General features: G+C 57.4%; 4 protein-coding genes across 4 annotated transcripts; all 4 read right to left on the bottom strand.

Moving 5' to 3' along the window:
* Positions 1–928: 928 nt before the first annotated feature.
* BJ171DRAFT_54569 (putative serine esterase-domain-containing protein) lies at positions 929–2494 on the bottom strand. The gene is made up of 4 exons (XM_053113016.1): positions 2362–2494; positions 1573–2169; positions 1335–1460; positions 929–1181 (listed from the first exon to the last, which is right to left on the bottom strand). The coding sequence occupies exons 1-4, from the start codon at positions 2407–2409 to the stop codon at positions 1050–1052; spliced, it is 903 nt and encodes a 300-aa protein (XP_052967960.1). The 5' UTR covers positions 2410–2494; the 3' UTR covers positions 929–1049.
* A 211-nt stretch (positions 2495–2705) lies between these two features.
* On the bottom strand, positions 2706–4898 carry BJ171DRAFT_500042 (etoposide-induced protein 2.4-domain-containing protein). Its single transcript, XM_053110531.1, has 6 exons — positions 4503–4898; positions 4156–4363; positions 3849–3976; positions 3392–3627; positions 3135–3211; positions 2706–2989 (listed from the first exon to the last, which is right to left on the bottom strand). Exons 1-6 carry the CDS (start codon positions 4850–4852, stop codon positions 2840–2842), a joined length of 1149 nt encoding a protein of 382 aa, XP_052967959.1. The 5' UTR covers positions 4853–4898; the 3' UTR covers positions 2706–2839.
* A 464-nt stretch (positions 4899–5362) lies between these two features.
* On the bottom strand, positions 5363–8909 carry BJ171DRAFT_500040 (peptidyl-dipeptidase A). The gene is made up of 13 exons (XM_053110530.1): positions 8555–8909; positions 7997–8361; positions 7862–7898; positions 7525–7660; positions 7370–7441; positions 7201–7290; positions 7044–7105; positions 6925–6935; positions 6686–6851; positions 6311–6490; positions 6193–6236; positions 6028–6118; positions 5363–5907 (listed from the first exon to the last, which is right to left on the bottom strand). The coding sequence occupies exons 1-13, from the start codon at positions 8831–8833 to the stop codon at positions 5599–5601; spliced, it is 1842 nt and encodes a 613-aa protein (XP_052967958.1). The 5' UTR covers positions 8834–8909; the 3' UTR covers positions 5363–5598.
* Positions 8910–9328: 419 nt separating this feature from the next.
* Positions 9329–10345, bottom strand: BJ171DRAFT_500038 (uncharacterized protein). The gene is made up of 4 exons (XM_053110529.1): positions 10078–10345; positions 9886–9968; positions 9628–9748; positions 9329–9523 (listed from the first exon to the last, which is right to left on the bottom strand). Exons 1-4 carry the CDS (start codon positions 10325–10327, stop codon positions 9468–9470), a joined length of 510 nt encoding a protein of 169 aa, XP_052967957.1. The 5' UTR covers positions 10328–10345; the 3' UTR covers positions 9329–9467.
* Between the last annotated feature and the right edge of the window lie 2658 nt (positions 10346–13003).

Below are 13003 nucleotides of genomic sequence, written 5' to 3'. Positions count from 1 at the left end.
CGCAGGCCGGAATCCCGAGAAACTCACGACCTCGACCTGATTGAGCTCACGATTGAGATTCAACACTTCAGAGTGGGGATGTGTGTCGGTGATTGCTGCGCTGCAGTAGCCCACGGCGAGATCGTCGCGGAGACACGATACGACGGTGCAGTAATTGAACAGGCACAGGCTCTTGGCGTAGATGCTCGACGGCTCCGTCATTCGAAGAAGAATCGGCAAACTCTCTGGCTCCTCGACTGATTTTTCGTCTGGTGCGGGAACGGCCTCGTGGAACTAGTCACCGATGGAGATGTGGCGCGAGTGGTTGGATGCGAGTTGCGGACTTTGGCCGCCCATCAGTCCCATCAAAGAACAATTCAGAGAGCCCCGTGCGTCAGGCGACGTTGATCCGATACTTACAAACAGCGACATTCGCTTCCGGAGACGCTGCAGCGGAGGTGTTCGAGTGCCGCTGTCTGTTGCAAGGGCCTGAGTGTGGTTTTATGGAGGCACAGTGAGCGCTGAGCACTTTTCAAGCCAGAGCGTCATGGAACGGCGCAGGCGTTGCAAATTGAATGGACCGAGATCGAGGAATGTCTGCCTACCGGGTTTGAACTGGACATGAACGAAGTCAGCTTGTGCAACATGGGGGAGGGGGAGGGTAGCGCCGGCGGCTCCTCGGCAGTTTCGTCGACGCTTCTTGCGCCCTGAGAAGTCTGGAGGTCGGGTTAGCAGTGGTGGCTTGACCTGGATGCTGGGCTGCCCCACAGATTCGGCATGGCCCTCCATCGCACGGCCAGGTAAGCGCGATTTGATGTGGGGTCTACTCACCGAGGCCATCCCATAGAGCATCGAATTGAGCTTTTCGAATATCGGAGACTGGACTCGGCCGTCTTCGTCTGGAGACCCAGGGCTCGTGGCTCGCTTGGGGATAACGGTCCAGTCGAACTGAATGGAATGCGGCTGCTTTAGTGGCGAGTGACATGCATGTACCAACTGCAAGACCAATGACAGGCCTCATAGATCCCGTCGATGGACTCGAAATGCGCATCCGCAGCGATCCAGCTGGTTCAGCAAAGTGTACAATACACGCCTACCGGAATGGTTGGAAATCCCTTCAGAATTCCTTTGTAACTGGCCTCGTCCCTTGCCCGCGAATCCTCGGCGGAGGCACCACTTTCGTTCTGAGACACGGTTGAGGGCTATGTGCAAGCAAACAGGGATAGGTGTGAGTGTCTGATGAGCCGCATGTCCCTGTGGACATGAGCGACTGTGTCAAAAGTAGAGCAGCATGACAACAGACCGTGGTCGCCACGGACTAGCCCGCACAGATCCCATCGGCACAGTCCGCTTACCGGTGATACTCCCGAGGGAGAAACCAGGGCCGTAAGCCGTCGAATAATGGGCTGTTTGGTCCCCTCTGAATCGAGCCCATCGGCAGTAAAGATGGCCGAGCTTGAAAGCTGAGGAAGTTGAGGAAGCTGAGGAATCGTACTGGCGTTAGACTGCCGCCTCACGACTGCGAATCGAGCCCGGTCGGCACACCTTGGCGTATAGCTCGCCGCAGTGCAAACAGACAACACCGATACTTGCCCATTGCTGGAGACTCATGCTGGAGGTTCGTTCGCTTGGATTGTCGAGCAGCAGAAGCTCCTTCCCCGTGCGGCCCATCAACAAGTTGCACGTAAGCTCGATGCCAGAGTGGAAAATGTAATTCCAGGCGCCGTTTCCGTCAGTTCTCCGCGAGCCGAGATGCGGGGTACATATGCTCATGTACGAGGTCGGATTGAAGGAGCACACGTTTGGGTTGGCCTGGACCAGGTCGATGAGCGAAAGCGTGTCGACGGAGCTCGAGGTGGAGAGGCCAAAGAGATGCGGCAGGGCTACGCGAATGATAAGCCCTCCGAGTGAATGGCCCACCAGCGAGAAGTAGAGGTCCGTGGGGACGTCGATCTTGGGCAGGACCGAATCGCGAACCCATTGATGGATTTCGCTGGCGAGCCGGTGGGCCAACTTGGGCAGGCCGTCCATCGTGGCGAAGCTCTCGTTGGCTTTGCTCTGCAGCACAAAGACTTTGTCTCTGGCCGACGAGTTGCCAAACTCGAGTCCAAAGAACTGAGACTTGATAGCATCGACAAAGTTGTCGAAATCGCTGTGGAATGCTTTATGGCCGTTCACCGTCACCAGAACCTATGCCACCGCGCGGCGCCACCAACCAGGGGGCATATGTCAGTTATCTAAAGCGGACGAACGGCGAAAGGGAGCTAGAGCTGAAGCAGCACAAACGACGGGTGATGGTCGACAGCAGCCGACGAAACAGGCGGATGCATAAACGGAGAGGATGAGGCGGATGGATGGATGGATGGACGAACGGATGCGCACCAGCGTGGAGCCAACGGAAGCCGATGCTGAATCGCCCTCAGAGATCATCGTCGGCAGCGGTATCGAGAGAAGCGAGCTGGTCGAGCGAGAGACAAATCGGTGCAGCCGCAGGCTGCGTTGGCGAGATTGCTGGAACGGAGACGGGATGGACGAAGTGGGTGCCCAAGGCCCAAGACACCCAGGAACAGAAAAAACGGCCGCTGCGGGCTGATTTGGAATGTGGCGATGCATGTTCCATACCATCTTGCCTGGGCGCCTTGTTGGCACCAGAATCACATGCCTGGCGGGATCACAGGCGGCCGACGTGGTGGCTGGATGGGCAACGGCGACTGGCAGCAAGGACATGGGATGAACATTTGGCGCAAGGGCATGCGCAATGTATTGAGAGATCTGGCTCGGGAGCGGTCTACCACTGGGCCGCCACTCAGTGCGGCTGGTCTGTCGCCATGTCTCTCGCATTTCGGCCGTCGCCTGGTGTTCATCGACCTTTCTTCAGCCGGTTGATCCAGAGCTGGTTCAGATGCGTTGCGAGCCGGAAGAACGGAGCCCGCTTCGGCAGGAGCCAGTGGAGGGCCACATTCGACCGGCTTGGAGGCAGCGGCGTTGCCGTGTTGGCCATAATGATGTACTTGAGCACCATGCGAAGATGCGCGTTGGCGGCAGATATGGGTGAGTTGGCTGCGAGTTGGGGAGCTGTGTGTCGAGCGTCGTCATCCAGCCCCGCACGGCTCAGAGGGTCCGTTTCATGCACAAGTGGCAAAATCTGTGCTCACCAGTGGAAATATGATTGCAAAGACACCCTGGCTGGTCATCGTCGGAAAGAAAAACGTCGCGGCCGCACCGGGGAGGCCTGGTTCATCGGTTCGTAGAGCAGTCCATGTTGGGGCAGTCAATGTTGGGGCAGTCAATGTTGGAGCAGCGCATGGAGAAGGGCACAGTTAAATACGACACGCTCGTCAATCCAACATGCCCGAGAGGCCGCACGACGAGCATATCGACGGAGAGACGCCGCCGCCAGCAAAACACTGACCGAATCCCAGAAAGTAAGCCCAGCGCTTCTCGAGATAGTCGATGCGCTTCTCCAGCGGCCAGCCTTGATAGATCCACTTGTACTCGAACGAGAAAAAGCTGAACATCCATGCCGAGCATACAAAGCTCAAGGAAGGGCCCAGCACAGGGATCAGGTTGTAGACAAGCGAGGTCTGGATGCTGACAATCAGGATGAGGATCGCGTGATAGACCTCGCCGGCGACCATCTTCAGAAGACTGCATGTTTCGCAGGTCGGATTAGCCACAGCGCGGCGATATCGTTCATGCGATATTATCCATGGTACACCGCTCATGCGATACTATCCATGGTACACCGTTCATGCACATGCACATGCACATGCACATGCACATGCACATGCAAACGAGTCGATGGCCGATGCCATAGAGATGCGTATATATGGGACCTAGAGTCGACGCCGTCGAGCCAAATGCCCTACCTTTCGTACGTCTTGGCCATCGGGCGGGGCGTGCCGACCTGGAGCCGGAACGAACGGTTTGCTATTTCTTGATACCAAAAGGTGCTGAGGACAAAGCTTACGAGGTAGATAGGGTATAGCAAGAAGATCTGGTGCCATGGGAGGCGTCAGCAGCCGTCAGAAGGAGGAGACTCGAACAGCAAGCAGCATCCATATGTGCTCCGCTCAGCAACTTTGCACAGGCCATGCCTCCGGCTCCCAATGACGTCCTGCTGTTGGTATCCGAGGCCGCTTTCCAAAGGCCGTGCTGGCAATCAGAGCCCCATACATGGTATATCGTCATCAAAACAGCACCAAAGCGCTCGCTTGCCGGAAGTGCATCGGCTGCCGAGGCTGGGCTAGATATGCTGCCGGGCGAGTCCAGCAGGGCCTTGATGACGGGCGAAACAAAGAGATGGAAGAGGGCTATCGATCCCAAGAGCAGGATTCCGTTCAGAACCAGGCACTTGACAATCGCAACTTGGATCGTTCTCGAGCTACCAGGCGATAGAGTCCGTGGGCCGTCAGAATGAGGAGGCGAGGGGCGGGCGGGCGAAACAGAATGCAGTAGGAGACGATCGGCACTCCTGGTCCAGATGCCCTCTCAACTGTTCATGGCGGCAGCCGGACACATACCTGTATATCACAATAAGCGCGGATGGAAACAGCAATGCATCCTTGATGCCCGCCAGGATGTAGTCGCCACCAAGCACAGCAAGCGACTCTGAGAACGACAGCTGCCTGGGTGGTGGCAGAGCCGAGTGGGTCGTGGTGGAGGTCGAGGTCACCGAGCCGTCGAGCTCTCTGTCGTCAAAGCTCGACTCTGAAGGCTGTCGCTGGTGAGCGGCATCGTCAACGAAGGAGACCGAAGCCTGTCTGCGCGGCGACGACTCTGGAGACTCGTGCTCGAGTGGGCTCGGCCGTTTCATGCTCGAGCGCAACGAGACACTGCTCCGCTGGGATGTGGAGGGATTTGTGGCCGACATTCTCTCTCGGCGGGTCGCTGCAGACTACGATCGATGGATGCAGGCCAGCCGGCCTCGAAGCACCTGGACGGACGACAATGGCCGCCTGGGTCTGACCACGTCCGGACAACTCACGTGTGCCCAAGCGAGCGGTCGATGACCGTTGCGAATGACGGATGCATGTATTCCCACAGCAAACAATCAACAAAATAGGTGCTCCGGATCATCTACGGTCGATCCAATAAATAACGGGACACCCTTGATTTTGACCACTGATCAAATATGTTGTTGCTCAATACCATCGCGCGCTGGCCATGACTACTCTGTGTTTTGAATCAAGGACGCCACCCAGGCGACGGCGATTCAAGCGACTCGATCTCCAGGTGTGTTCACAGTGCCGGGAAGCCAAGCGACTCGGGAAGGCCAAGTATCTTGATATCGATACACCATGGAGCAGTCCAGAGGGTGGTGAATGCACCGCACTCACACATCGAGTAAATGCACCACATTCACACATCGACACATCAATACTAGTCGCCACAAGAGATCGACCGAGTGTATTCAAGACTACGCTTTCCGAACCAACGAAACCGAGAGATTGCCAACCAGGACGGGAAACAATCTCACGGCTTGCCCACTGGGGCCTGCGGATCAGCAGACCTTTGCCTCTGATGCCAGAAAGTGGCTGTCCCGTTTCTTTCTGGACCGACTGTAGCAAACGCTCTCGCCGCCATCGCAAGGCTGGCTTGCCGCACACGACCCATCGACTACTTCCAGATGCACACATTCTTCTTGTTGGCCTTCTTGAGGTACTCCAGCAGGGGCTCAAAGTACTTGATGAGCGCGGAGCCGTCGAGGGTGTCGTAGAGGCCCGCGGAGCCGGCCTCAACAGCCTTGGTCCACGGCTGGCTGCTGCCAATCTCGAGCATGTGTCGGAACTTCTTTCCAACATCCTTGTTCTTGTAGATGCTGCACTCGTGGAGCGGGCCCTTGTGTCCCGCAGCCTTGCAGAGGCCGTGATGGAACTGGAACTGAATCACCGCGGCTCCAAAGTATCGCATGTACGGGGTGTTGGCCTGCATTGTGGCGAGGACAGAGGATGTGAGCTGGGGTTCTAGGGATATGCTCTGGCCCCAAAGACCCGCACCCGCCACTGCCTGGCTCTGCACTTGCGTGGAGACGCGGGAGTCGCTTACCGGGATGTGGTACTTTGCGCCAGGGTCGAAGGAGTCGACATCGGCGGGCTCGGGTCGCTTGATTCCCTGGTATTTCTCGAGAAGCGAGTCCCTAGAGTACCGGTGACTTTGGTCAGTGTCTCGACCAAACGCACCTCCGGACCAATCGACACTGCAGATACACACCATTCTTGCTGATACTTGTGGGGAGGGACCTGTCCGCTCATAACCTGAATGCGCGGCATGTGGGTTAACAAGGCATCGCTTGGAGAAGCTGCTGACCAGGTCACCTCTATACGCGTACCTGCCATCGCCACTTGTCGACCAGGAAGGCCCATGGAAGCACAGCGACCTTGCTGAGGGCCACGAGCATCTGATAGTTGATGGTCTGCTGCCAGCTATCCTCGATCTCGCCCTCGATCAGACCAATCTCCTTCAGATGCTTGGGGACAACGACAGACAGAACGGCGGTGTCTCCAATAGCCTGTCGTTGTGGGGGGATGATAGATAAAGTAGAAGTGATTTAGTGGTCCCGACAGAGGAGAGTGCCTCTACTGTTGTCTAGCAAGTTTGCGACAAGGGTGAGACCCGCCGACCCGAGACTACAGCAACCCCGAGACAACAGCAACCATAGATCAGCCTTGAATATCGCAAACGAGCAGCACAGAGCGACGCCAACCTCGTGGAAAAAGTCGGCAGCTCCAGATCGGTACAAGTACGGGAGATGTCGATAGTAGTGGTCGTAGTACAGATGGCCCTGTTCATGGTGCACCGTGAAAAGGTCCTCCTGGTTGACATTGGTGCACATCTTGATGCGGAGATCGTTGTTTCCAAAGTCCCAGGCACTGAAGAAGGTCGTGTTAGCTGCAAGCTCTGGCCCAATCGCCCCTCCCAGTGCGAGAGATGGCAGAGTGCTACCTGGCGTGACACTGCATGTGCCATCGAGAAATGAAGAGACGTTAGACGAGAGAGAGAGAGAGAGAGAGAAAAGGGACGCTGCAGGCGCGCCGACAATGCTGGCGGATACTGGTACCTACCACAACCTCGCGGTCGGAAGGCTTGGTGAGCATCGATTTTTCCCAGAAGGACTGAGGGAGCTCTGCCGGCGCAACGATAAACAGTCGAGAATGTCAAGATTTGGCGACACGCATACGCCTGGAGAAACGTTCGCATGATCCAGTAGCGGATACCTACTATCGTAGCCAAGAGAGTGGTAAAAGCTCTCGGAGAGTCGATGCATGGCCTCGGCTGAGTAGTTCTGTTCGATCAGAGCCTTGGTCACATCTGCATTGCCGTGTCGGAGGTTAGAACAGAGCGCTTTCCGCACCCGTCTCACCGCACTGGCCATCTGACTGGAACAAACCAATTGGCTTGGTGTCTGGGAAGGGCACCAAAATGTCGAAGATGGTACTCCAGTCCTGGGACCACATGTTGCCTGCAGCCAGAGACAGCGTCAGCGGAGGAGCATTCTCGGACAACAGCAGAGCAAGGGACCGACAGAATGCATGCGGCGCTCACCGAGAAGATGGGCCGGAATCAGCCCGTCGTTTCCAAATCGGTCAGCCCCATACTTTTCGACGAGTTTGGCTCGCGTATAGCAGTGTAGCTCGCGATACAGGGGCAGGACCTGCTTCCAGACTTTGTCGATCATTTTCTGTTTGGTGGGATACGCGCCGTCAGCGTGGAGTCGCAGAGCCAGAGCCAGAGCCAGCAAAGGAGTAGCCAGACAGCCGTGCAATACAGCCGTGCCTGGCGATGCCTGGAGATGCCGGGATGCAGCAGCATGGCGATGCGACTGCATGCCCCCATGGTGCTGCCCGGCGACACCACAGCAGCGCATCTCGGCGTTACCAACCTCAAATTTCTTGGGCTTCATATCGTACTGCGAGCGCCTTTGATGTCAAACCACACCCAAAGATGAGCCACTTGTTCGTAATTCTACAGGTATTGATCGATCGCCATACCGCAAGCGACGGGGACAGGCACTCACCAGAGCTCGCCAGTGTCTTCAAAGCCGCCCTGGCGAGCGCCCTTGTTCAGCAGGTCGATAAAGGCCGTGTAGAGGCCTTTCATGCGAGGACCGGTGGCGTTTCTCCAGCCAAGGTATGCGTGCTTGAGCTCGTCGTAGTCGCGCGAATAGGCCATGATCTTGACCAGGTCGGGATCCAGGCTGAGACCGTCGACGTTGGCAGTGCTATATATGCTCACCATGTCGGCTTCGATTGCCGACAAGACACGCTGGTCCTCGGGATCCTTGGGGTTGCCGACCATCAGCGAGAGGAGCTCGAGCTGGCGCTTCTCGTCGTCGTTTGAGCCATGATAGTCTCCGATCTGGTTCAGGATGTTCTGGAGGGCCTGGAAACACGATCGAGGACGGAGATAGCGGGACGCGGAAGCAGTCGCTTGTTAGCGTTTGGTAAGCGGGAGACGACTATGATCAAAGCGATGCCGCTGGCTGGCTGTGCGGGACGTGATGCTGGCAGCCAACACGGCGGGATGGCTGTGGGCTCGCTCACGAAGAGCCCGCGGTGATCAGCAACCGCCTCACCTGGTTGAAAACCATCTGGGCCTCGACGGCGCGCTGGCCGTGCTCGTCGGTGATGTCGGTCTCATACTCCCACGACGCCTGGTTGGTAGGGTACTCGAGCTCGGAGAGGGTGTGGTTGACAAAGCGGAGGAAGGCGCGGGCATTGGGGAACTTTTTCATCGGGACGCTGGATTCATCAGTTTCGAGGACGAGCGGCACCTGCGGAACAGAGGCGGCGCGGGCGGTCGAGGCGACCTGGAGCAAGCCGAACACGGCCCAGAGGCCTCTGGAGACGAGCATCACGGCTGGAGGCGGAAGAAGAAGGGCGATACGATGCGAAGAGCAGAAAAGCGGTTCTCTGGGCAAAGAAGCGACGGGGGGGGGGAAAGCAGGACGGAAGGGAAGCTGAGCGTTTTATGGAGGCTGGCGGCACTCCCGCGCGCCTCCGAAGTGCTCCCGAACCCGCACAAAGCACTCCGGAACCCCACCAAGTACTTCGGCAACGGCAGACAGCCCACAAACCCCGCGCGGATCAAACTCCCGGGGCCGACAATCACACTTGGGAGCAGGCGTCGCTTTGGCTGCTGCACGCTTGGTGGCCCGTGTCTGTCCGCGCGGGCCAGAAATGTCATCGACGGGAGGCAGAGGGGAATGCGTTGGGCGGGAAACTGCAAGAGCACGACCAAGATGGCATTGTCGCTGTCGATCCGACAGCGCTGCTTTCTCCAGGGCGACAGAGGAGAGGTGGTCGATCAACATCATGCGGATGGCTGCGGCTTCTGTGGATTGAATGGTGTCCTGTTCCAAGATGGACCGTTTGTATTTCAAGATCGTGCTGCCCAACCCAACACACTCCCGCATGCCCTCCGGCGATTATTCAATGAGCTGCCCTTGATGAGCGCCATCGATCATTCCAGATCGCGCTGCTGGCCCGCTACACCTTGCATGGGGGTGCTGGCGGAGGTGGAGGCGGACCGGCAGATACCGAGGCTATGTGACGAGGATATAGAGTTATGGAGCAGAACCAAATCGGCCCCTCGGCGGCTCATCCCTCTTCGTACGGCGGTGGCCATTGCAGGAGCGATGCATCGTACCTGCATCAGCAATCGCATGTGGTGGTGGCTCCATCGTGGACGGTATATCTCGGGGCAGCGTCGTTTCGGTGGGCGAAAGACCCGCGGAGGCATCAAAGGTGCTCTTCTGCACGCTGATAGCCTGTGTGCAAACCCAGTCGTTAGCGATCCGGAGGCTGGGGCCGTTCCAAGCTGCAAGAGCACGTTGACCGGGATGCGAGCAAGCAGCCGAGGATGGCCGGATGCTCGTGGGAACTGGAGGAAGAGGCGACCCCATACCCTTGTCTCCAGCAGCACCAGCCGCTTTTCGAGAACCATGAGCTGCTCCTCGAGTTTTGCGAGTCCGAATCGACAGCGATTCTCTGCCGCGCAAGGCCAAGAGATATGAGCGAACGAGCCTTCGCCGCACACACTCATCATCACGCCCTCTCGAATGCGACCAGAAGTGCGCTCGTCAGAGTAATCCCCCACCGAAGCGGCCCAGGAACTCGGACATTTGCTGGGCGGCTTTGGTGATCGTTGCAGCAACGTCGCGCGCATCGGCCATCTCCTTGAGCACCGAGTTCATGTCTTTGGTCGCCATGGCTGATTCACAACAACGCTGGGGCGCGAATAATGGCAGAATACAAACGGAAGAGTCGAAGCATGCATTTCTGAGCAGAGGGAGGGAATCCGACTGGCTGTGGGGCCTCGCTTGGCAAAGCAAGCGCCCGCCCATCATCGCCAATCAGGCCCAAACTTTGATCGCCTTGAGATGTCCGCGCCAGTGCAGCATCGTCTCTTTCTGAAAACGTGCCGTAGTTCGATCATATCACCCACTCGGCCGAGAGTGACCAAGTGAATTACAGGCGATCCAATAAAAAACGGGACACCCGGGATTTTGACCATTCATCGAATATTTTGTTACCCAATGCTATCGCGCGCTGGCCATGACCATTCGCCACACATCCGACTTTCGCACCGCCGCATTGCGATGCTACGCCCTCATCCATAGCCTGCGTAAGGTCGCCTCCATATTCAGTGTATCCAAGAGCACCATCCATCGATGGCACCGAGGATGCAAGCTGGATGACCCATCCCGGGTCCCAGCTCGCAGATCCACTTTCTTCGAGCAGGCATGTCCAGTCATTCGCACCCTGATTGAACAGGACCCGTTCCAGACTGGTCCTGTGTTGCGATGCAAGCTCGAGTCCATCCTCCAGAGGAAAGTGTCGCTCTCACTCTGCCACACTGCCATCCAGCGAGCAGGTCTCTCTCACAAGAGGGCAACACACCTCTACAAGTTCAAGCGACTGGATGAGCGAGTGGCACAGTTCAGGGACCAGGTCCGCTCCATCGACCCACGACGATTCGTTTTTGTCGATTAGACGGGGATCAGGAGATCCATTTTTCCTCTCTACGGATACTCACCGAAGGGTGCTCCGCTTCGCCAGTGCAATCACATGAAACACAAGTCTGTCTCGGCTGCATTTGCCATCAACCACTCTGGTGTGCTGCATCGCATGTACATCCCCACATCATTCAAGACACACTCGATGGTCGAGTTCTTGAGCGAGCGAGCTTCCCAGACGACTCTGTGATTGTGATGGACAATGTCAGCATGCACAAGACAATGGCTGTCCTGGACTGCATCGAGCGCCGAGGATGGTCAGTGATCTTCACCCCACCTGCCTCGCCCGACTTCAATCCCATCGAGAACTTCTTTGGGATTGTGAAGCATCAGTACAGGAAGGCAGCAGCGCTGAATGCGTCCGAGGGGTTCAAGATCGGGGTGGTGACCCTGTTTGAGTCTGCCGTTCGGAGGGTGCTTCCAGATGTCTTCCCACGGCTGATTGAGTGTGCGAGGTGCTTCTGGGTCTGAAACAGCCTGTCAACACCGCCATTTTCACGCTCAAATCCCTGGCTTGAACCTCTCGGCGATTTTTGAACAGGGTCACTTCCCCAACCAGCCCGCGCAGACGGGTTCCTGCTCTCGGGTATAAATGCCACACCTTCGTCCTGCTGCTTTCTTCCCTCATCTCGCCTTGATCTGATCATCGCGCTATTGTACGATAAAAAAAGTCTCTGCTCTGACCAGTACCACTGGCAGACATCCAGCATCCTCTGTCCCCATGCCTCCGAAGCGTAAGGGTGCCGGTGATGGCCAGCCTCGGCCACCCAGGCCCAAGAAAGCCAAGTCACAGTCGGAGCCTGTCTCTGGTTCGTACTCTGATCCCACGCATGCTTGGTCGTCTGTTGCTCCGTCGCTCACCACCACTGCTTCTGCAGATCCAATGGATGTCGATCCCACCGAGCCTGGTCCCTCATCTGGTCCTGTCAAGCGATGTCGCCAGTGCGACGGTACCGATCACGAACGTTGCAACACCAGCAAATGTCCCAAATACCGGCCCCTCAAGAGTTCTGTCGTCCCACTCGTGGATGGAAGGTCATCCGCCCCTCAGTTCAGCTGCTTCAAGCAGACGATGGATGGCTGTTGTCTCAATCCCGCTCTCCGCGACAAGATCCAGGCCACCGTCGCAGCCATGACCCAGATCCAGTTCGAGGCATCCAGGCTGCTCAACCTGCACATCCTCCGGTGCATCGAGCAGGATATTCCCGTCCCCGTCATCTCCAGGGCCACCCCTGCTTTCATCCGCCAGTGCTTTAAGATCGTCCAGGACGGTGCCCTCTCGACGGCCAGGGAGACCAAGAAATACAACGAGCATCTGGTCGCTTCCTTTCGCGACTACCAGACCACTCGGCACGCAGACCTGCCTCCGGCCCCTCGTCTACCTGATGGTGCTCACAGTCAGCTTCTCACACTGGCTGTCAATGCCTATGCCACCAACTGCACCACCCACCTCGACCTGGCCTACTGGCGACTCCTTCGTCGCTTCTGTGCTGCCGTCTTCCCAGACAACAAACACAAGCACGACGCCATCGAGGTCTGTCTTGAGCTCTTCGAGAAACCAGGGCAGACTCCACCCAAGGCCGATATCGAGTTCCTCTATCCAGACTTTGGCCACGTCCTGGACGAGTTTCGGTACAGCAGCGACCAGGACCGCTTCCGGGCCCTCCATCGCCTCTCACACCATGTGGGGATCATCGCCCGGGACAAGATGGTCGACAATGTCCACAAGTGGATCGACTGTGACATGCCCGCCCTCCGAGTCACCGAGCTGCAGCGCCAGGCCAAGCTGGACAGCCTCACTACCCAAGGCATTCCCTCCGACGACAAGAGGTTCACCACGGCCAAGTCTGAGCTCGGCACCACCAAGGCCAAGATCAACAAGCTGGCCGCCAGGATCAACTGGGCACTCAAGCAGCTCGCCGTCGACACTCCTCCGGCCGTGTGCACGATGGTTCCTCTATGCACTGCGAAGGCCAAGTATGTCAAGATCGACACGGCCACTCTCTG

This window comes from Polychytrium aggregatum, assembly GCF_025602895.1.
Source record: "Polychytrium aggregatum strain JEL109 chromosome Unknown BJ171scaffold_13, whole genome shotgun sequence".
NCBI lineage: Eukaryota > Fungi > Chytridiomycota > Chytridiomycetes > Polychytriales > Polychytrium > Polychytrium aggregatum.
Note: the sequence above shows the minus strand (reverse complement) of the source record. Positions and strands in the feature narration are given on the sequence as shown.

Excerpts from the sequence above, each read along its gene's own strand:
- BJ171DRAFT_500038 (XM_053110529.1), bottom strand. The coding sequence starts at position 10,327 with ATGATGGGCGGGCGCTTGCTTTGCCAAGCGAGGCCCCACAGCCAGTCG. Across the intron at positions 9,969-10,077 it reads CGAGTTCCTGGGCCGCTTCG|AGAATCGCTGTCGATTCGGA; the intron begins GTGGGGGATTAC and ends CTTGCGCGGCAG. Across the intron at positions 9,749-9,885 it reads TGGTGCTGCTGGAGACAAGG|GCTATCAGCGTGCAGAAGAG; the intron begins GTATGGGGTCGC and ends GTTTGCACACAG.
- BJ171DRAFT_500042 (XM_053110531.1), bottom strand. The coding sequence starts at position 4,852 with ATGTCGGCCACAAATCCCTCCACATCCCAGCGGAGCAGTGTCTCGTTG. Across the intron at positions 3,977-4,155 it reads TTTTGATGACGATATACCAT|ATCTTCTTGCTATACCCTAT; the intron begins GTATGGGGCTCT and ends CCATGGCACCAG. Across the intron at positions 3,212-3,391 it reads GGCTTACTTTCTGGGATTCG|GCCTCCCCGGTGCGGCCGCG; the intron begins GTCAGTGTTTTG and ends CCGATGAACCAG.
- BJ171DRAFT_54569 (XM_053113016.1), bottom strand. The coding sequence starts at position 2,409 with ATGATCTCTGAGGGCGATTCAGCATCGGCTTCCGTTGGCTCCACGCTG. Across the intron at positions 1,461-1,572 it reads GCATGAGTCTCCAGCAATGG|CTTCCTCAACTTCCTCAGCT; the intron begins GCAAGTATCGGT and ends ACGATTCCTCAG. Across the intron at positions 1,182-1,334 it reads CTCCCTCGGGAGTATCACCG|CCCTCAACCGTGTCTCAGAA; the intron begins GTAAGCGGACTG and ends GCTTGCACATAG.
- BJ171DRAFT_500040 (XM_053110530.1), bottom strand. The coding sequence starts at position 8,833 with ATGCTCGTCTCCAGAGGCCTCTGGGCCGTGTTCGGCTTGCTCCAGGTC. Across the intron at positions 7,442-7,524 it reads GATTCCGGCCCATCTTCTCG|GCAACATGTGGTCCCAGGAC; the intron begins GTGAGCGCCGCA and ends CTCTGGCTGCAG. Across the intron at positions 7,291-7,369 it reads CCCAGACACCAAGCCAATTG|ATGTGACCAAGGCTCTGATC; the intron begins GTTTGTTCCAGT and ends ACGGCAATGCAG.